This window comes from Babylonia areolata, chromosome 18, assembly GCF_041734735.1.
Source record: "Babylonia areolata isolate BAREFJ2019XMU chromosome 18, ASM4173473v1, whole genome shotgun sequence".
Taxonomy (NCBI): Eukaryota; Metazoa; Mollusca; class Gastropoda; order Neogastropoda; family Buccinidae; genus Babylonia; species Babylonia areolata.
In genome coordinates this window covers 29,397,101-29,419,600 of record NC_134893.1, presented here as the reverse complement: position 1 = coordinate 29,419,600, position 22,500 = coordinate 29,397,101, and the positions used below count along the sequence as shown (strand labels likewise).

At 41.7% G+C, this 22,500-nt stretch overlaps 2 protein-coding genes across 2 annotated transcripts in view; both read left to right on the top strand.

The window, feature by feature from the left end:
- Positions 1 to 5,799, top strand: part of LOC143292631 (UDP-glucuronosyltransferase 2A2-like) — an 8,170-nt gene extending 2,371 nt beyond the window's left edge. The window contains exon 2 of the mRNA XM_076603096.1: positions 515 to 5,799. Within this exon, the coding sequence (XP_076459211.1) occupies positions 617 to 2,152 (1,536 nt within the window). The 5' untranslated portion in view covers positions 515 to 616 and the 3' untranslated portion in view covers positions 2,153 to 5,799. The remainder of the gene's footprint in view (positions 1 to 514) is intronic.
- A 1,931-nt stretch (positions 5,800 to 7,730) lies between these two features.
- Positions 7,731 to 22,500, top strand: part of LOC143292629 (actin-related protein 2/3 complex subunit 1A-like) — a 26,384-nt gene continuing 11,614 nt past the window's right edge. The window contains exons 1-9 of the mRNA XM_076603095.1: positions 7,731 to 7,871; positions 9,069 to 9,141; positions 10,076 to 10,227; positions 12,447 to 12,552; positions 13,648 to 13,765; positions 17,904 to 17,963; positions 20,063 to 20,169; positions 20,946 to 21,048; positions 21,541 to 21,616. Of these exons, the coding sequence (XP_076459210.1) occupies positions 9,075 to 9,141; positions 10,076 to 10,227; positions 12,447 to 12,552; positions 13,648 to 13,765; positions 17,904 to 17,963; positions 20,063 to 20,169; positions 20,946 to 21,048; positions 21,541 to 21,616 (789 nt within the window). The 5' untranslated portion in view covers positions 7,731 to 7,871; positions 9,069 to 9,074. The remainder of the gene's footprint in view (positions 7,872 to 9,068; positions 9,142 to 10,075; positions 10,228 to 12,446; positions 12,553 to 13,647; positions 13,766 to 17,903; positions 17,964 to 20,062; positions 20,170 to 20,945; positions 21,049 to 21,540; positions 21,617 to 22,500) is intronic.

Genomic DNA, 22,500 nt, shown 5'->3' with positions numbered 1-22,500 from the left:
CTGCATGAAGTGCATATTACTCATGTTCCTAACAAACCGACCATTCCTAGATGGTTCACTTTAGTGATCCGTATATGGCTGTGCTGACTGGTCGAACAATTTGCCGATTGTGTACATAATTATTTTGTTGAATTATTGGGACAGCATGTGTGTGTGTGTGTGTGTGTGTGTGTGTGTGTGTGTGTGTGTGTGTGTGTGCGTGCGTGCTGTATTCTTGATGATTGAATTATGCATGTAGAGCAAAGTAATATTTAGTCAAAATAAGTTCCGGAACCAACGCTTTGATAATTCAGAATACTTTACAAAAAAAATGGCAAAGGCGCATTTTCAAAGGAAAAAAGAGGGGGTGGGGTGGGGGTGGAGGGCGTAGGGGAGGTGGAGGAGAAGGACTTGAATTCTTCAATGACAGTAACCCTCTCTCTTTGTCTCTGTCTGTCTGTCTCTCTTCTGTGTGCATGCAACTTTCCGTCAGAACAATTATCCTCTTCATTGTTTTCCTGTTTTTGGTGTCCAGGAACTAAACTACAGACCTGACCGATCACATCACGAATCATTCCCCTCTGATGCTGTGACAGACAGCATCTTTCTTCCTCCTCTTCAGTTCAGCGGCGTCAAGATGGAGACCAAACTGTGGCGGTCCACCCTTGGCCTTTGCCTTCTCTGTCTCGTTGTCTTCGGGGTGGGGGCGCGTGCGGGTGGAAAACGGGTGGTGATGCTGCCTATGCCGTTCGTCAGCCACATCGAGTACCACAACAACGTGGCCAGGGCCCTAGTGAACCTGGGCCACCAGGTGTGGATGACCATCCCGGTGAACCTGGCGGACAGGGCTGCCCGGGACACGGACAACATCCACGTGGTGCTGTACGACACGCCCTACGACGTGGAGGCCCTGACCATGCCCCGCCTGCCCGAGCGCTACTTCAACGGGGAGTCCGACAACTACAACGAGCTGGAGACCGTGATGAGGGAGCACTGCGAGAGGCTGCTCAAGAACCACACCTTCTTCAAGACCTTGAAGCACACCGGGCCGGACTTTGTCATCATCGACAACCTGTCATTGGTCTACATGCTGGTCATCCTGCCTTACAAGCTGGGCGTGCCCTTCGCTTTCGTTGGGTCCTCCTACGACCCCATCGCCCAGCGGGTTCCCTTCTCCCCGGCCGTCACTCCGCTGCCCGTCTTCCCCTACAGCGACCACATGACCTTCTTCCAGAGGGTGAAGAACACCCTCGTGTTCCTCAAGCAGTGCTGGACCTACAAAGACGCTTATGGGGACGCCGTCGGACGTTTCGCTCCGGAGAAGCCCAACATCCCGGTGGACATGTTGATCGCTCGGGCAGAGATCTGGCTGGTGGAGATGGACCACATTCTGGACTACCCCAAACCCAGCCTGCCCAACGTCAAGTTCATCGGGGGTACCGTCAAAGGACCCGCCGGGCCTCTGCCTGAAAAGTTCAAAGCCTTCATGGATGACGCCAGAGAAGGCGTCGCCATCGTGTCCTTCGGGAGTTACGTGCTAGGTGTCCCTCAGGAGATCAGCGACAAACTCTTCACAGTGTTCGAAACTCTGCCCATGAAAGTGATCTTCAGGTCCAACCTCACCTCCCCGAACCCTTCTAAAATCATGACGTCCACCTGGCTGCCACAGAACGACCTGCTGGGTCACCCCAACACCAAGGTGTTCGTCAGCCACTGCGGGAAGAACGGGCAGTACGAGGCCCTTTACCACGCCGTGCCCGTGGTGGCCATGCCCCTCTTCTACGATCAGCCCTACAACGCGGAGCGCATGCGCGTCAAGGGGCTGGCGGAGGTGCTGGACCTGCGCACGTGCACGGAGGACGAGATGCGGGCGGCCATCATGAAGGTGGCGCGGCAGCCCCGCTACAAGCAGGCCATCTCCGCCGCCTCGCGCCTCTTCCGCCAGCAGTTCCACGTGCCCGTGGAGGTGGCGGGCCGCTGGCTGGACCACATCATGAAGTACGGCGGCGCCTACATGCGCTCTGCGGGCCAGGACATGACCATGCACGAGTTCCTCATCTTCGACGTCATCGCCTTTCTGGCCGTGGCCTTCATCCTGCTGTTTGCCGGCCTGCTCTACGTGGGGCTGATGGTCTACCGGCACGTGCTGTGCAGAAAGAGAAAGACAGAATAGAACCGGCTGATATACGTTTCGTTATAGCAGTTTATAGCAACCATGAGAAAGAGGAAGACTGGCTAGACCTGGCTGATACCTTTCATAATAGCAATCGTAAGGCAGAGGAAGATGGAATAGACCTAGCAGTTTGATTACATTTCATTATAGCAATTATAAGGCAGAATAAGATGGAATAGACCTAGCTGTTTGATTACATTTCATAATAGCAATCGTAAGGCAGAGGAAGATGGAATAGACCTAGCAGTTTGATTACATTTCATTATAGCAATTATAAGACAGAATAAGATGGAATAGACCTAGCAGTTTGATTACATTTCATTATAGCAATTATAAGACAGAGGAAGGTGGAATAGATCTAGCTGTTTGATACATTTCATTGTAGAAATTATAAGGCAGAATAAGATGGAACAGACCTAGCTGTTTGATTACATTTCATTATAGCAATTATAAGGCAGAATAAGATGGAATAGACCTAGCTGTTTGATTACATTTCATTATAGCAATTATAAGGCAGAATAAGATGGAATAGACCTAGCAGTTTGATTACATTTCATTACAGCAATTAAAAGGAAGACAAAGACTGAATAGACAAGGCGGTTTGATTCCAAGAAGAAGACTGAACAGACCTCGGTGATTACATTTCATTATTGCAAACACAGGCGAAGTAGACCTAGCTGTTTGATTACATTTTATTATAGTAATTATAAGGAAGATAAAGGCGGAATACATCTTGCTGTTCAGCCCACTGTCTGTGTCAATGGGGAAGTGTGTCAAACGTGACTGTCTGCCTGTTCGCGAGTTGAAACGGATGGCATCAGTGTGAGGTGACCTGTCAAGACTGAGGAAGAAAAGCTCATTGTGTCAGAGAGTATCACGTTGAGCAGTGTGTATAGCTGTGTGTGTGTGTGTGTGTGTGTGTGTGTGTGTGTGTGTGTGTGCACGCGCGCGCACACACACACACACACACACACACGCGCGCGCGTGCAGATCTCCCTGTGAATACATTGATGTATACGTTGAAAATTAATGGTCATGCCAGTTTTCTTTCAACGGTGTGAAAGTTGCGAAAGATCATTGAAACTGAAAAATGGAATATGACTTGAGCTCGAAAACGAACAAAATCTTCATTTGCATCTGATAAGACACGCATTTGCCCATTACGTATCAAAATGAGAGGTACATTAGGGGCTGATCCAGTAAATGATGAATATTTGCTGTGTGATGTGTTGAATGTTACGTAAGGTTTTGGATGAAACTGTGCATAATTACTCTTGGCTTCATTATATATGTGACTGTGTCTGCTTGTTCAGGCTACGTTTGGGATTCTTGATCCGTTTATTAGATAAAAAGCACCACAGCTATATATAAAGACACCGTGAACATAATCTGCTATAATGTTTCATAAAGCAATACAAGAATGGCTTGAACAACAGCCGCAAAACTTTGCTGCACTGACACTCATGGTAATTTTGGCAGGGAATCTTTATAAATCCACAACCAGCTTTATGCTTCGTGATTACATTTCATTGTAGCAATCAGGAGTTACAAATCATTTGAGTAGCATCGATAGCACGGGAGCTGCGTTTATGACCAGATTGTAACACTACATGGATAGCATTGGTGATTTCATCGGTTTCATTTGGCTTTTGAGTGCGTTGAATAATGTTGATACCAAAGAAATTTATAAACTTGAATGTGAAGGATTTTTTTTTTCATGCAATGTTGCTTGATTTTGATGACTTTTATCCCTCGTCTGTAAGTTTATTTAGACTTCATGCATCGTGCTTATATTTACTGTCAGGAATGCTCGGGTAAAATCATGGCTGTGCATTCAGCTCCCCCCCCCCCCCCCCACCGTACTCCGAGATGTGGATGAAAGGATTAAAATGGTTGTTCAATGGGGTTTTTTTTCTATGAGACAGTACACCACATTTATTAACAACTTTTTATTTAATTATGGGACCTACTTCCCATGACTGTGTAGCGTGTTTGAAATAACCGCAAATTATTGAAAAAAACAACATGAAAAATAAAGACAAAAATTATCAACGAATCTTTCCAAGCAAATCACAAGATTACAGGATCCATCAACCTCGTGGTTGAAGTTCTTCCGTATTTGATATGATCGTGGTCCGGCATGGGCCAAAGTAGGAAGTGGACTTGCAGATATTAGATTTGATAGTTCTGCATGTCAAATCTAACAGCTCCATCGTCAAATATTTTTCTCTCTGGAATTTTTTCTTTTTCTGGAAATGTATGCACGTTTGTGTTGCTGCTAACTATGTATTGACTGACAACTTTGTTTTCAAGTACGTCGGGTCCCTGTTGTCAGTGTTATTGTGCAGGAAAGCAGTGCTGGATATCTCAATGCAAAAATGATTTTATCACCAGATGGCTACTAAGAATGGAAAGACGAGTGTATGGTTGTGCTGTGTGGTAATGACGTCACGGCTGATAAACTTTCCCGCCTGATAGGCACGTGGTTGTCATTCTATTACGTCAGAGAGAAGCCTTGCCGCGTTTGGCTGACAGACCGACGTCGAGCCTCTTACCCAGAGTTCATCAGTGATCACTGGCCGGTCCGTTTCGGCATGGTGTAGTGTCCTTGGGAATGCCACTTTACTCCGATTTTCCTCACTCCATCCAGGTGTGAATGATTACTACCTGACTATGACTAGGGAGGGTTAAAACGGCGAAACTAGAAGATTGAGCCTCACTTTCCAGTCAGTGCCGAACACTCGACACAGTGGATATGAATTCACCGCCCGATGGCCGGAAAAGGCTATGAGACATTTAACCCCTTTAGGCCCCAAGTCAGACCCCATGTAGGCTACAGCATGTGTGTGTCACCATGAATGTTGTGCAGACTCTAATGTTTATTGCTGACAGTAATTGTAAGCGATACTGGCAAGTATTGTGGAAGGACAGGCGCGGGGCAGAAGCCATCCCTGGCCTAATGGAAGGGAAAGTGACGGTATGACGCTGTGTCGTAATACCACCAGCATGGCCGCTTTGCAGTGTGTGTATACATACAGGTTTCACAAAAAGTCGAGGACCACTTGGGAACTTCAACATTCTTGGTGAAATAATGCTGATTCTTCATTTCTTTATTTGTACTTTTTCCCCCAAACAGCCGTGTATGCAGCAATGTAGGATAATGAACACCACTCATAACAAGAGGTACTGTCTGAAGCATGCACTTACCCCATTTTTATTGATCTAAAAAATTCTAAAATGACAAAGCACAGTTATCTGTTATAGACCACTGAATAGATGTCTTTTTTTTCAAACGCACTTTGTCAAGCTGCTTATGGAGCACATCAGTGTGCTTGAAACAGCCGTCAGTGTATTCAGTGAAAGGCATGTGGTGGGCCATGATTATGCACTGAACCTGCATAACTTCAGTCATGTCTCGATTACCTGCTTCTATGAACTGGTCCTTAACTTTTTGTGAAGCCTGTAAAGTCTGTATGTTGTATGTCTGATTCTGATCAGTTGATGAGCGGTGACAGATGTGTCTGGTCCTTAACTTTTTGTGAAGCATGTAAAGTCTGTATGTTGTATGTCTGATTCTGATAAGTTGATGATCGGTGACAGATGTGTCTGGGTCTGAATATTAAAGAAAAAAAGTCGTCAGTTGTTAATCACACGCGTCGGCGTTCTATTTGTCCGAAGTCTGTCTTTGTCTCTGTTGGTGCCTCTCTACCGGCCTGTTTATATGTATTTGTGTATCCGTCTCTTGTCTCTCTCGTATCTCAGTCTCTTAATTTTTGTCACTGTCTCTCAGTATCTGCATTTGTCTCTTTTAATGTCTTGATATGTCTGCATCTGTTTTTCTCTGTGTATATGTCAGCCGGTCTCCGAGTCCGTCTGTGTGTCTTTGTCTCACAGTTTCTGTCTGTTTGTCTGTCTGTATTCGTGTCTTTTCTGTGTATCACTGTCTTTGAGTATCACTGTTTGTCTGCGTATCACTGTGTCAGTCTTTGTGTCTTTGTGCCTGTCTCAGTGTCTGTGTATCTCCGTTTGTCTGTCTGCTTGCCTGTCTGTCTTTCATGTAGTGATATATCATGTCTTGGATCAGGACCGATCGCCGGCAAGTGTTCTTGGGCTTGTCCGGCACACTGCACCACGGGGAAATTTCACCGCGTCAGAAAATTTTTGCATAAATATATACCAGTGTATATGTACAACAATTTTATTTGACTGAGTATGTGCCGGAGTGTGCCTCGGTAAGTGTGTGTGTTGTCGGTGTGTGTGTGTGTGTGTGGGGGGGGGGGGGGGGGTGGCCGGTGAGTGTGTGTGTCCGTCGGTGAGAGAGAATTCATTTTTGTTTTCTTTTTGACAGTGAAACATTTTTGATGCTGCTGATGATTAAGTTTGTGTTATTTGTTCGTGTCAGTGATTGTAAGACCGATGTAATACGTATCAGTTATTCTTTCAGTTAACCATTAATTTTAACATTCTGTTTTTATTTTTTATTTACTCAGGGAGGGGTCGCCGGAGGGTGGCAGTCTAGTTCTCAGTTGCCGCTTTTGAAAAACATCCACAATAACCCCTCACACACACACACACACACACACACACACACACACACTGACTCAGTGCACGTGCGCGCGCACATACACAGATCGACACACATCCGTGAGTATAGCAAACTTTCTTCCTTTTGGGGAAAACAACAACAGCAGCAGCAACAACAACAACAAAACAAACCAACAACCCCACATTCAGTATAACTTCACACACACACACACACACACACACACACACACACACAGAGTGATACAAACCCAGGCTACATTCGTAACAAATTTGAAGAGACGTTGAAGTATTCAGACTCAACTGTATAATGGGCTGCTACTGACCACAAATAGCCGACACATTGCAAACAGCAGGCTCGCGCGCCCATGTTGGACGTATTATTATTATTATTATTATTATTATCTTTTCACTACTGTCGTAAGACGTACAGAAATGATTTTTATATCTCTATTTGTTCTGATTAGTACCTACTATGTCACCGGAGCTTTTCTAATGACATTAAACGTTTCAGTGTTCAGTAAGTCTCTCTCTCTCTCTCTCTCCACGGAAATTTATTTGTCAATGAGACTTGATAGACATCTGAAATATACTTTGGCAAGGTTTAGATTAGGTGTTACTGAAATATGTACGCATTATTATCGATATCGAAAATCATGTGTCCAAAATTTGTTTTGTCCAACGTGTCAACAATCTAAAGAAGATGAAGTTCACTTTGTGCTGTGTTGCCCTGTATTAAGAGATCTTAGAGAACAATTAATTCCAGTTAAATACTGTCAATACCCTTGCTTTTTAGACTTACCATGTTAATGTCGTCAACAAGTGAAAAGACTGTCAAGGAGTTCGCTTTATATCTGTATAATGCACTCAAAAGGAGAAGTGTATATGTTACATCATGAAGACTTTTGAATGTATGACTTCAGCATTTTACTGTATATACCCCTTCAAAGGGGCTGTGGCCTATATGAATAAACCATCTCAATCTCATTCTCTCTCTCTCTCTCTCTCTCTCTGTCCATCTAAAGGGAAATAAGTTCATAACATTGACTTCCTTCTCTCCGACGTTAGAGAGCTGAGAGCGGCGTCTGCAACTTCCTCGTTCAGAAATTCGTGTCGACTGACCAGAGTCCGCGAATTTCTACCCTGCAATTCTTCACTTACTACCAGCAACACTCAGGTACGGTATGTTTTTTTGCTGTGTACAAAAGGTAACATGCTAATCACCAAGATATTTGAATTATTACGATGTTTTTGTTTGTTTGCTCAGTTTTGGGTGTGATACGCCCCCTTTGAACGTGAACGCCCACACACAGAGTAAATGAAGCTCCATTTCCTGGTTGCTTATATCAAACAAGCAAAGCGAATTTCTAGCTTATACTCATGAATGCACTGAATATACTCTTCCAAATTTTGATCTTGAAATAGGTATTGTTAACACTTTTAAAACTTTTCCCCAAGTCATTGGAACAATGATAGAGAGAGACAAGAGAGGTATTTAAAAAAAAAAAAAAAAAAAGGGGGGTGGGGGGAGAGATCAATGGGGGAAATGTAGACAGAAACGAGGAAGGAAAATGAACAGAGGAGGAAGAAACGTTGATATTGAAGATGAACTGCATAGTCGATATGTTATTTCGCTGAAGATATGCGTGATTTAATTTTCTAACCAATTTTGACTTAAAGCCACTTTATACTTAAATACAATGAAGCTGCCTGAACTTTAATCAGTGCTTATAATTATATGCTATCTTTTTTAAAGAGTCAAACTGTACACTCGCTGTAATAGCATGCACCTCTGTCTTGGATGAACTGAATGAGGAACAAGTACAACAAATAGTGAAATGAACAGATATCTGATTATCAGCTAAAGATCAGGAATAAGTAAAGTTATCACTTGATAAGTAAAATTTGGGCTTGGGATGTTGGAAGGGGATGGAAAGGAAAGGTATTTTTCCTGAACCATAAATTTTAAAAATGGCCAGCTGGTTTTTCGGTGAACAGGTACAATAACCTGTATTGTATATTGAACTAAACTGAAACTTGGAAAACATTGCAACACATGTTTAGATATTTGCGTTAATATGATTATACTAAACAGTATACCAAAGGCTTTTATTATTATACAATAGGCAGACCTTCCTGTTCACAAATCTCCAAAAGAATCTGGAGTTGATCTACAGTAATATGTGCTATATGCATGCAGTCATTATCATCATCTCCTTTATTTTCTCTATCTTCTCCTGTTTCTGCTGAAAAAGTCTGGACATTTCTGTCTTTGTTTTACAACTATAGATGTACTGCAATGCAACCAAGGAAACAACATATTAGAGAACAAATGTCTATATATACTGATATATTAATGGGTGATCTGTTGCAGAGAGTAATGGCGGAAAAGCACAACTTTGGAATAACTCCTGTGACATGCCATGCTGTCAATGGGGACAGAACTGGTATGCTAATGATCAATGCCTCAGTCTTCACTCTGTGTGTGTGTGTGTGTGTGTGTGTGTGTGTGTGTGTGTGTGTGTGTGTAACATTGAGTGTGTGTGTCTTCCTTTCTTTCCTCTCACTTTCTTGTGTATATTTCTAGTTAGATTGTACAATTTTTGCTAGTTTCCGTTTTTCACACGGTTTTGTTTTACATTGAAAGTTTGAGCCATGAACAAAAAGGTGTATGTATAGACAGATGGAGAAAAATGGTGTCCATGTTGTGCTTGTATATATTGATGTAGGAAAATGGTGTCCATGTTGTGCTTGTATACATTGTTGTAGGAAAATGGTGTCCATGTTGCATATGCATAGACAGATGTAGGAAAATGGTGTCCATGTTCTGCAAGTATAGATAGGTATTGGAAAATGGTGTCCATTTTGTGCATGTTGCAGGCAAATGGTGTTCATGTTAGAAATATGAGTGCTACTACATGCTGACTGTGAGGGGAAAGTGGGATAGTTAAGACACCTATCTATCAATAGAGAGTCTGTAAGAGACTGGGTTTGATTTCTGGTCTCACCCTTTCTCCCAGGTTTGGCTGGAAAATCAAACTGAGCACCTTGTCATTTGCATGAGATGATATATTGAGGTCCCATGTGCAGCACGCACTTGGTGTAGTGAAAAAAACCTATAGCAATATATGTGTCATCCTCTGGCAAAGCCCTGTTGAAAAAATCCATTCTGATAGTTAAACAAATACACACACACACACACACACACACACACACACATATATATATTCAAGCTCTCAAAGCCAGACTAGTGCAATGGGTTATGCTGTTGGTCAGGCGTCTGCCTTGCAGATGTAGTGTAGAGTATTTGGACTTGTCAGAATGCAGTGACACCTCAGTGAGAAACTGAGGCTGAAAACAACAGAAACTGACTGTGATCAGGACTGGCGATGTCGCTGAACGACCATGAGGTGAAGATCTACAAGAAGAGCGGCGCCAAGTGGCAGGAGACGCACAGTCTTGGAGAGCATGGGCAGCGGGTGACGGGCATCGACTGGGCATCCAAGTCCAACCGCATCGTGACCTGTGGTGCTGTAAGCTCCAGCCTTTGTCTGAATTGAAAAAGAAGATAATATTTATCTTTAGCACAGTGAATACAGACAACACATCTCAAGGTGCAGCCACCAATAGTCCAAGGCTGTGAGCTGACAGGGCTCTGTGATGAATGTGTATTGCCTGCATGCTGAGACATGAGATGGTAAACAAAGTGACTAAGCTTACAACGCTCAGTCACTGCCATTTATCTTGGTTTTCATTTTTCTCTTCTCTGTGTCAGCTTAGTTTTCTTCTTTCATTCTGTTCTGTTTAAAAAAAAAAAATCTGGGGTTATTATGTGCTGTTGGGACAAGTGTTTAACTCCAGTTTAGCTATCAAAGATATAACCACTCAAGAATTTTTGTTCTCAATGATCAAATGACATTATGTGGAAAAGAAAAATATATTTAAACCTGTTGGCACTCTCTTTCATAAAAAATTGAGTCTATTAATGTTTATCCAAAGTAAATTTACCTATGAGTGAGTAAAAATCTGGAATCTTTGTACCCAACTGCTGCATTATCTGCAGTACTGTTGATTAATTTGTATTTGTTTTTACACAAAATTTGTGGAAAATATAAAAAAATATTTAAAAAAATGTATGAAACATCAGTTTGACACACAGCAATGTTGCAAACTCCATGATCAATGGAGATAGTTAAGCTGTTTGTTAAACATCACATGTTATTGTTGTTATTGTGTCTCATCTCTTTGTTATACATCATCTATTATTGTTGTTGTTGTGTGTCATTTTACTTATGTTTCTTGTATATGGATATACTTGTGTAAAATACTGTCAGCTCCAAACTGGAACTCTACACTACACAACATGTGTTTTGAACTCACACTTGTTCACAAGCCTTGACAGATGTGTTCTCACTTGTATTTAAAAAAAAAAAAAAAAAAAAAAAAAAAAAAAAAAAAACCAAATGCAAAGAAAATTGTGGATTCAGGTGCAGCATATGAAGTCCATGATCTCTGCTATAAAGTATTGTGATGATTTGATTCATTGAACGAACCATGCTGAGATTGCAGCAGCTTTTCTTGTGACAGTTTATAAGGCAAGGGAGGTAACTGTTTTTGTTTTTCTCTTGGCTGGTCTGCTCACCCTACTGGGTTGAAAACAAGTGCATAGACTGTCCAGAAGCAGAGAGCCAGCTAAATTCGAAAGCAGTCTGGTGTTTTTTGAATTTCGAACAGTGCTGTAGTCAGTGCATTCCGCTGCTGAGAATTATTCTGGACAATGTTTGAAACTTGTAATGAAAGTATGCTGGTGTGTGTATAAGCTTGAAATGGCCACTTTTTGACAGACTGAATAGCTGTAAGATTTAAAAAAAAAAATACATGTTGAAGGTCGACATGCATTTCATGCATAAGAAAAGTTAAGAATCTTTATACACAATTTGTTATTTAGCCATTTTTGTCACTTAACTTATAAATGAATCCTGCTTCCCACACACTATGAAAAACAAAGAGTAGGAACTGAATTGTAGTACTAAATAAGTTAAAAACAAAAATTGAATTCAGAAACTGAATGGAGTACTTTATGAAAATGATAATGTGTCAAGGATATATGCGTAGTTTAACCCCAATTTTGTACGTTCGTTAGTGAAGAGGTGAAAACAGATATTAAAGGTCAGGAACCCCTCTGTTTTTGGACATCTTCTCCATAGGATTGCATTACTTTAGTTCAGTCAAATCAATGACAACATTGATAAGTACATAAGAAATAGTGACTGCATTTCAATTGCATTTCAAACTCGTGTTGCACTGATCTTATTTCACCGGCGTTCAGCAGTCAAAGGGTTCATTCAATGCAGTAAAGGTTCAGCTGTGAAGAGAACTGGCGCACAATTTTGATTCCTGTAAAGAAAACGACCATGATCCCATTTTCCTTTACTGCTACTATATTATTTTATTTCTTTTCCTGTCTTGAAAAAACAGTTACAATAAAACAACCACACAGTAAACACACACACACACACACACACATACAACCACACAGTAAACACACACATGCACATGCACACACACACACACACACACACACACGCACATGCACACACACACACACACACACAAAAGTGACAATGAACAAATTGTTTTCATAGATTAGAGAGATACAGATTTCTTTTCGTATGAAAAATGAACATCTGTCTGATGATCTTTTTATTTAATCATAGTGGGATGAGTGACAGTTTTTCTGACAAATTTTCAGGACCGGAACGCCTACGTGTGGACATTAGAAGGGGGAAACTGGAAGCCTCATCTTGTGATCCTTAGGATCAACCGTGCTGCCACATGTGTCAAGTGGTCTCCTGAAGGTATATCATATGATATTTTATATATCTATATCTATCTATCTATCTATATATTGTATGATAGTCAGTCATATTCAACTATGACCATCAGAACAGCAGAGGAGGTAACTGCTGTCCCTCTGGGCTAGAATATGATTATAGTGGAGGATGTCTTGCCCAAGTTAATCCCCACTTTCTTGGCCAAGAGAGTTTAGGACAGTCAGCACTTGGATGGTTGCTTAGGGCCAGCTAGCCCTCAGGGCTGCAGCACTAAGAGCCAGAGAGAGAGAGAGAGAGAGTTATGTTTCCCTGGCATGGGAATTCTTCATATTTCTCAATGTTAAAGATGATTACCCTATATAGGAAAAAGTGAATATCTCACTCCATAAACTTAAGTTTTTCTAACTTTATTTCAGCATTCCTTTCATTGCTAATAGATTACAGCACTCATCTCCATCTCCTGCTATGAAGATGAGCACACACACACACACACAGACACACAGGCACACACACACACACACACACACATACAGACACACACACACACACAGAGACACACACACACACACACACACACACACACACACACACACACACACACACACACACACACACACACAACATACACACACACACACACACACACACACACACACACACACATATGTGCACACAAACTGGCACAAGGTCTAAACTGATTCAGCACCTAATGTATGACATGCTCACAGAAAACAAGTTTTTGTTTTTTTAATATTTAAAGAAATGATACAGACATAGGAAAAGAAAAACCACAATGAAAGCCATGCAAATAGGAATAAAAACCAAGCAAAAAACAAAACAAAAAACAACAAGAAAAAAACAAACAAACAGCAAAAAACAAAAAACAGACAAAACAACAAACAAACACGGTACAAGATACAATTTTAATTGTCCGTAAAACACATATTGAAAAAAAAGAAAAGAAATCAGACCAACTGGGAACAAATATCAGTTTAAAAAAAAAAAAAACAAAAAAAATGCTGCATATTTTTTTTAGAGAAGTCAGTTATCAGTATTATTTTCCGTATGAATTAGACTTTTTTTCCCCTCATTAATTAGACATGTTATTTGTGACAACAGAGAACAAGTTTGCGGTGGGCAGCAGCGCTCGTCTCATCTCCATCTCCTACTACGAAGACGAGCACAAGTGGTGGGTCAGCAAGCACATCCGGAAGCCCATCCGCTCTACCATCACCTGGTCAGTCAGTTTCAGTTTCAGTTTCAGTAGCTCAAGGAGGCATCACTGCGTTCAGACAAATCCATATACGCTACACAACATCTGCCATGCAGATACCTACCTGACCAGCAGCGTAACCCAACGTGCTTAGTCAGGCCTTGAGAAAAAAAGAAAAAGAAAAAGAAAAGTAAATAAATAATAGATAAATACATAAAAAAGAACTACTAATAAATAAATAAGACAACGATGATGATAAATAAGCAAATAAATGTAAAACATGCAGACACACATTCACACATACACACACATATGCATAACAGATATGCACCAAACGTACAGTTTCACAGATATGAAAGCACAATCAAATACACATAAACGTACATGAGCCAGTACATGGTCAGTCAGTGTAGGCACAGTGCACGTTGACTTTGATGGATTACGTTGTAGGAGCATAGTCGGCTATATACGCAACGGAGGGGAGAGGGGTTTGGCTGTGTAGCTTTTTTTTTTAATTTATTTTTTTTACTTTTTTTTTTAAATATTGCCGTGATGCGTGGATTTTATTGAACACATTTTCAAAACCTGTATGAGAGTTGTAAGCATTTTTGTTGTTGTTGTTGAAATCCATAGAGCATAAAATCTGTATGTATCTTAATATCTCAATAGTTTCTGAATGATGATTTTTCATGACACAAAGAAACACACACACACACACACACACACACACACACACACACACACACACACACACACACAAATAAAATAAAGTAGGCTTTCTTTCGGAACAAAAAAGATAAGGTACTTTAGTACATTTGAGTAATTTCTCAATAAAAATTGGTGTGCTAATTGTTGTAATCAGAATCCACATGCAAGAAAATTGTGCAAAGCTACAACATGTGCAATACAATATATGTGATGGACTCGGGGTAAGGGTAGGGTTGGAGTGGAGTGGAGATAGGGATAAGTAGGACAGGTGATAAGGGTATGGTTGGAGTGGAATGAGGAATAGTAGAAAATAGCAGGTTCTCGTGCAGGCAGGAGCATATGAAAGCGGACGCCCTTTCAATTGTTTATTTACTACAGCTATGACAGGAAAACAGTGCCTGCAAGACACAAACAAATAAAAGCCATAAATACAATGTCAACGTTGCATGTACGTATAACAATCAGCATACATGAGGCAAAGACCAAGACTGGTAGAGTACCCGCATCAACAAAGCATAAAGGAGGGAAACAAAACCAAACCGAAACACAAAAACCATATTCTACAATACATGAACACTGGAAGCACCATAAGTTGGAAGTCAGTCATTCATGGATGTGGGTAGCATGGAGCATACACAGTGCTGTGCCTACCTCTGGGTTTGGTATTTGCCCAAAACAACTATATGCAACTCCCTTAGTCAAGTACCATTGATACTAACATACCTTATAGTAAATAATAACAACATAATTATCAAAATACAACAAACTCATCCTATCAACTCCAAATGGGAAATCAAACCCCAAACTTAGTACATAAAATATTTAACGTATAATTTATAAAATATACTCACTATCAAGTACACATACACAGTAAACTCATAAAAGCAACATGTCTGTTATTCTTCACCTGGTCCCCAAGACCATGCAACTAAAGGGCTAGGGTTATACTTAATTAGTAAAGTAACCAAACAACCTAATCCATGGAAAACTATTTCAGCTGTATTAAATTTAAAGCGACTCAAATGAATCAATCATCATGTGGCACTATACCGGAGTATGTCGTATAGGAGAAAGCATGATAACTGAGCTGGAAAGACTTACTTGGTCTGGACTCAAAAAGCTCATACTGTGTGTCAAAGTGACTCAAATGAAGCAAAGTTTATCATGTAGCACTATACGGGAATAAGCCGTATAGGAGAGAGCATGATAACTAACTTACAATCAACAGACTGATACATATCAGGTGGTTTTAACCAATAACTGATATTAATCAAACACTATCTTGTAATCACCTCAACAGAATACTACACACATCTTAGAGTACTGAGCACACTGTAGCAGTACAACCGAGATCAGCATGTAAGATACTACCTGAATAGTAAACAAGATGGAGAATCAGTGGCTTAGATATAATACTGGCAACCTGATAGACCAGAGAGTAAGTGAAGCACCATCATGGCTTAACCATTAAGTGGAGAATGAACTTACACAAGTTATCCGTTGCATCGAAGCCAAATATGAGCATAGCTAAGGTTGCGCTCAACATTTAAATCGTCTCCGCTGAAGCGGGGATAAGTAACCTAACCTTCAGTGACAGCAGATGAGAGAGAATGAGTCAATCATAGCCGAGCTGTGACTAACATGTCAAAGCAATAACTGAACAAAGCAATAACTGAACATACTCATATGAACACAAGTACTGTGTCAAATAAAGAATTTACAAATCAACACATTCTACACACTAGTACTTACAGCGATACGTAGCGAAGTGTCAGCCGTTGTGGGGACACACACGACACACTGCCCGCGACACAGCAAGAGAGAGAGCAGGCTCTGGTCAGATGACTGACCAGGTATGAAATGACCACTCATCATTCACTGTGCCAATTTATGCAAGTTTAGCGGACCGCAAAGTGCGTCACGTGTGCTTGCAAGCAGATCGTCACTAATCACGGAGAATCCGATGACAATTGTGTTTGTTACAAGGTGTTCAGTGACAGATTTCTAGATGATTACTGAACCGATTTGCATCGGATAAGTTGCAAAAGAAAGAGCTCAACGCCTACTTTATAATGAGTGTAAAATGAAGTGTTGATTATTTAAGATGAATTTATAATCTTAATTTAAGTCACCTGAACAGGGTCAGGTTTAACGAGCTCGTCGCTGAAAATTACAAACTGCGTTAAATCAGTTTCACGTAGGCGAACATAAATGGAATAGATTTAAAGATGGAATTAAGACAATTCTGCCAGTATATAATACTAGTAGTTTACTGATCTAACAAAAGAGCTATTAATTAAATACTGTGGAACAGAAACACAAGTTTGCTCTCAGCCAATGACGTACCACAACGCGACACTGGTCAAGCCGTCAGCAGGTGGCCTGGCGAGGAGGACAAAATGATGTAAGCGGAGTGACGTCACACATTCTGTGCGCGGGTTATGAGGGAAAACTGTCGTCTGCTGTGGCTTGTGCGTGAATAGTGTTGGAGCAAGCATAGCGCGCTTGGTCACATATAAATACATATTTGTGGAAGTTTGTTGTTTTGGATAACGGAAACAAGGATCCAGCAGGAAGCAAAGAAGACAGAACACTGTATTTTTGCCATTAATACTAAACAAACAATATTGTGAATTTTTGTAGTGCCCATTCTTTAAATAGGGCTACGTGCTTTACAAAAACAGGTAAATAGTGTTCATCAAATGGTCATCTAATTCTGTAACAAACTCCTCCTTCATGTATTTCATTGATCTGTTTCCAAAATGCAGACAGTGAAAATGTTTGTAAAAAAAAATCTGCCTGTAATGTGATTGTCTCGTTATTTGCGTTATTACCCATGTTTCTTCTTCTTCTGCGTTCACTCGTATGCACACGAGTGGGCTTTTACGTGTATGACCATTTTTACCCCGCCATGTAGGCAGCCATACTCCGTTTTCGGGGGTGTGCATGCTGGGTATGTTCTTGTTTCCATAACCCACCGAACGCTGACATGGATTACAGGATCTTTAACGTGCGTATTTGATCTTCTGCTTGCATATACACACGAAGGGGGTTCAGGCACTAGCAGGTCTGCACATATGTTGACCTGGGAGATCGTAAAAATCTCCACCCTTTACCCACCAGGCGCTGTCACCGTGATTCGAACCCGGGACCCTCAGATTGACAGTCCAACGCTTTAACCACTCGGCTATTGCGCCCGTCACCCATGTTTCATTTCCTGTCTTTTTCTTCTCCTTTTATTTGTTTGTTTGCTAAAAAGTGACAATAAATGATATAGATAGCAGTTTGCAGATATATACATGTGTCATCATCACCATTATCATCATCATCATATATTCATACATGTTGTGGCAAGACAAAATGACAGACGCTCATGTTAAAAAAACAACAAATAGTGGGTGTGACAGTAGTGTTGTGACTGGGTGAGGTAAGAGTATGTGTGTTGCTCTTTCAGCATTGACTGGCATCCCAACAACACTTTGATCGCTGCTGGCTCCACTGACTTTAAAACCAGGTATGTTTGTTTGTTATATAGTGCAGGTGTGTGGATGTATTCATGACACCTGACAGTATGTGTAGAACAGGAAACATGCAATTCTACTACACTTATGCATATACATGCTCACACAAACAAACACACACCCACACACAATCATATATACACAGTTACACACACACTTCCCCCCTCCCCCCTCCCCCGCTCCCCCTATGTTCATAGGGTCATTGTTGACAGAGCAAAATCTTTCAACTGGCTTCCATGCCTTCAAGGTAAACTGCTGTATTATTGTCATCATGTTTCTGAGAAAGATGTCTTAGATCTGACAGCTACTGTCTGTGTGTATCTCATGTGATGAGACCAACTGTTCAAGATCACAGAACATAATCATTGATGTTAACTTGCCTCAAGGCTCAGTCAGGAGTGTGAGCGCTATGTGACAAGATTATCTCTGCAGAGATTCATGAAGCCTCAATGGCCAAGTGGTAAAATTGGTCTCATAGATAAAATGAAGATCCAGGGTTTGATCTGATCTATCTGGTGGAGTTCTGCTGACGTCCTTAAGGTCACATTGTTCAGGGCTGTGGTCTTGCTGTGTAGAAAGGTATGGCTTGAGGTATGGGGCCCTGGCTGTCCGGGCTGGGGGTCTGTCTGGTGAGTTGTGGGGGGCCCTTGCTGTCGGCTGGGGTGAAACCCTGGCTGGCTGACCGAAGGAGGTCCTGGCTGCTCTTCTTGGTGGGCGTCCATCTGGGTTCTGGTCATCCGTCTGTGGGCTGTGTCCTTTTCCTGTTGACAGACTCAAACACACACATCATATGCATTTCATATGGACATGGATACTTCTCACTCACACAAACACACATGTCAAGAGTCAGTCCCTATTTGCCATCCTAGTGGGGTGCAGAGGTTAAAACCGTGAGTCAATGTCCAAGGACAGGAGGAAGTCAGTCAAGGTCCTCATAGGTCCCAGTCACAGGGAGGGGTGGGGTTGGAAGAAATCCTGGACTCTAAGGTCATGGGGTCTTCTGTACACCCATATTGGGGTCAGCGTTTTGGCGAGAGTGCCGTCACTGCCACATGCATAATTGATGTCAAGGAAGGTGTATGTGGCAGCGACGCCATGGTTCGATTCCCTGTCAGAGCATTTTTAAAGGTGCCATGGCTGAATCAGTTAGGTGACTCAGTGTTCACCATTGATCAGTGTTCGAGCCCTGTTTCAGAATGGTGGTGTGTCCTTGGAAAAGGCAGTTTACTCTGACTTTCCTCACTCCATCCAGGTGTGACTGGATATCTAACTTTGGTTGGGGAAAGTTAAAGAGGCAGGAGGAGAGGACTGGGTCCTGCCTTCCTGTGCCAAGGTTCAGATATGTGTGGTTCATCCGTCGGGATCGACGAGGACCATCTAGTCATCCTGGGGGTGGGTGGGTTGGGCTCTGTGGGTGCGCAGATGACTGGTCAGGCCAGTCCGCACCCCGAAGGTTCTGATGCAGTGTGGACAGGGGATGGTGGCAGCTGTCAGGGACTTGCTGGCACTGCTTTTCGTGGCCTGTCTGCGTTGCTCTGCTGCAGCCATTCTCTTGGCCTCACAGGATTTGGCGCTTTTGTGGACAGCTGAACGCCACTTTGGTCTGTCCATTGCATTCAGCTCCCTTGTGTCATGGCTGATGTTGAAGGCCTTCAGAGAAGCTTTCAGAGTGTCTTTGAAGCGCTGCTTTTGGCCTCCATGGGAACGCTTGCCATGTTGGAGTTCGCCGTACAGCAGTTTCTTGGGGAGCCGGTGGTCTCAGATAGAGTGGGATTGAACTCACTGCTCTGATGGCTGTAAAAGGCCATGGGACCTTTAACATCAAAAGACTGTATATGAGATGTCATGTTTCCCATGATTTAAAAGACTGTATATGAGATGTCATGTTTCCCATGATTTAAAAGACTGTACATGAGATGTCATGTTTCCCATGATTTAAAAGACTGTATGTGAGATGTCATGTTTCCCATGATTTAAAAGACTGTATATGAGATGTCATGTTTCCCATGATTTAAAAGACTGTACATGAGATGTCATGTTTCCCATGATTTAAAAGACTGTATATGAGATGTCATGTTTCCCATGATTTCAGAGTGTTCAGTGGCTATGTGAAGGAGATCGAGTCCAAGCCCAGCAGCAACACATGGGGCAGCAAGATGACGTTTGCCAACCTCATGGCAGAGTTCAGCAATGGGGGAGGTACGTATGTAGTGTTTGAGTGGGACTTCAGTTCGGTTCTCTGTTGAGTGACTGGTATGTTCAGCAATGAGGGAGGTGTGTCAGCGTTTTGTGTGTTACTTGGGTTTGAGTTTCTGTTGTTTTCAGCAATGGGGGAGATAAGTATGTTTATGTTTGAGTGTGACTTGAGTTCATTTCTTTGTTATGTTAAGGAAGCAGTCTGTGTCAAAAATGAGATAATTTTTAGTGTAAATCCTGTTGCCATGAAAAAAAAAGAAATTTGAAGCAAAGAGGAAGCATCGAATTTGGGTGAACAAGGTTTTGGGTGCTGACCTGATCAAGGTGATTGTTCGTTTTTTTTGTGTTTTTTTTCTCTCTTCAAGAAATAGCCTAAGTATGTGCCTAACAAGGGAGCTCCATGCTCAAATGGCTAATGAATCTGGTAGAGGGGGATCTCATCAAACACTGCCTCCTTGATAAAGGAGTATGACTGCATACATGGTAGGGTGGAAACGGTTGTACATGTAAAAGCCCACTTGTGTATATGTGTGAGTCACAGCTCATGAACGAAGAAGAAGAAGAAGTTCAAATACTGCCTCTACTGAGAAGCCATCCATTACATGCAAATTCAAAGCTTCTCTCTCTCATGCTGAAGAAAAGTTTAGCAGCCAGAATTTGTGCGAATTTTGTGCAAAGTTCGGGTCTGATATGATGAAAAGGAGGATGCAATTCTTTTTTTTCATTGTGAAGTTCATATGCAAATTTCACCTTTATAATCATGATGATAATGATTTCAGGAGGCTGGGTGCACTCCGTGTCGTTCTCCCCCAGTGGAGAGAAGGTGGCCTGGGTGGGTCATGACTCCAGCGTCTCTGTGGCCGACTCCAGCATGGAGAACAAGTCAGGCTTCCCTCCCCTTCCCTTTCCTCCACACAATAAGTTTGTGGGGAGTGGTGTGTGTGGGTGTGGGTTGGTGTGGTGTGTGTGTGTGTGTGTTGACGGATGTGTGTGTGTGTTGATTTGTGTTTGTTTATGCGTATGAGTAGGTGTTGATGGATGTGTGTGTGTGTGTGTGTGTGTGTGTGTGTTGATTTGTGTTTGTTTATGCGTATGAGTAGGTGTTGATGGGTGGATGTGAGGTGTAGATTGGTGTGTGTGTATGTGTGTTCATGCATGTTTATTTTTTTGTTTTGAACTCGTCATCTGTGTACGGTTATTCTTATTTCTTTTCTGTTTCTTCTTCTTCTTCTTTTTTTTAAATTTTTTTTTTTATCGATTCTTCTTTTTTTCTTTTTTCTTCTCTTTTCCTTTCTTTCATTCTATCCATCCACCTACTCATCCATTTTTTTTTGTCGCTTTTCTTCTTTCATTTGTTCACTCACTCTCTGACAGACTTTCGGTGATCAAGGACAACTTCCTGCCTTTCATGGGCCTCACCTGGGTGACAGAAAACAGCATGGTGGCTGCCGTGAGTACTTTGTGTCTTTCTTTCTATGGTTTGATGTCTTTTCACTGAAAGTGATATCAGACAAGGCGACTGGAAAAAGGAAGAAAAAAAAAGAAACAACAATAAAAAAAAACAACAACTGCTGGGGAGGAAACGAAAAGTCACTCTGTGTGTGTGTGTGTGTGTGTGTATGTGTGACAGAAAACAGCATGGTGGCTGCCGTGAATACTCTGTGTCTTTCTTTCTATAGTTTGATGTCTTTTCACTGTAAGTGATATCAGACAAGGCGACTGGAAAAAGGAAGAAAAAAAAAGAAACAACAATAAAAAAAACAAACCAACTGCTGGTGAGGAAACGAAAAGTCACTCTGTGTGTGTGTGTGTGTGTGTGTGTGTGTGTGTGACAGAAAACAGCATGGTGGCTGCCGTGAGTACTTTGTGTCTTTCTTTCTATGGTTTGATGTCTTTTCACTGTAAGTGATACCAGACAAGGCGACTGCAAAAAGGAAGAAAAAAAAAGAAACAACAATAAAAAAAAAAAAAACTGCTGGGGAGGAATTGAAAAGTCACTCTGTGTGTGTGTGTGTGTGTGTGTGTGTGTGACAGAAAACAGCATGGTGGCTGCCGTGAATACTCTGTGTCTTTCTTTCTATGGTTTGATGTCTTTTCACTGAAAGTGATATCAGACAAGACGACTGGAAAAAGGAAGAAAAAAAAAGAAACAACAATAAAAAAAAACAACAACTGCTGGGGAGGAAATGAAAAGTCACTCTGTGTGTGTGTGCATGTGTGTGTGTGTGTGTGCTCACATTTGTGTGTGTGTGCATATGTTTTCCAGTTTCAGGAAATGTTTGATTATAGAATCTGCTATAAGAAAATATAATTAACTGGTGAAGGACTGTGTGT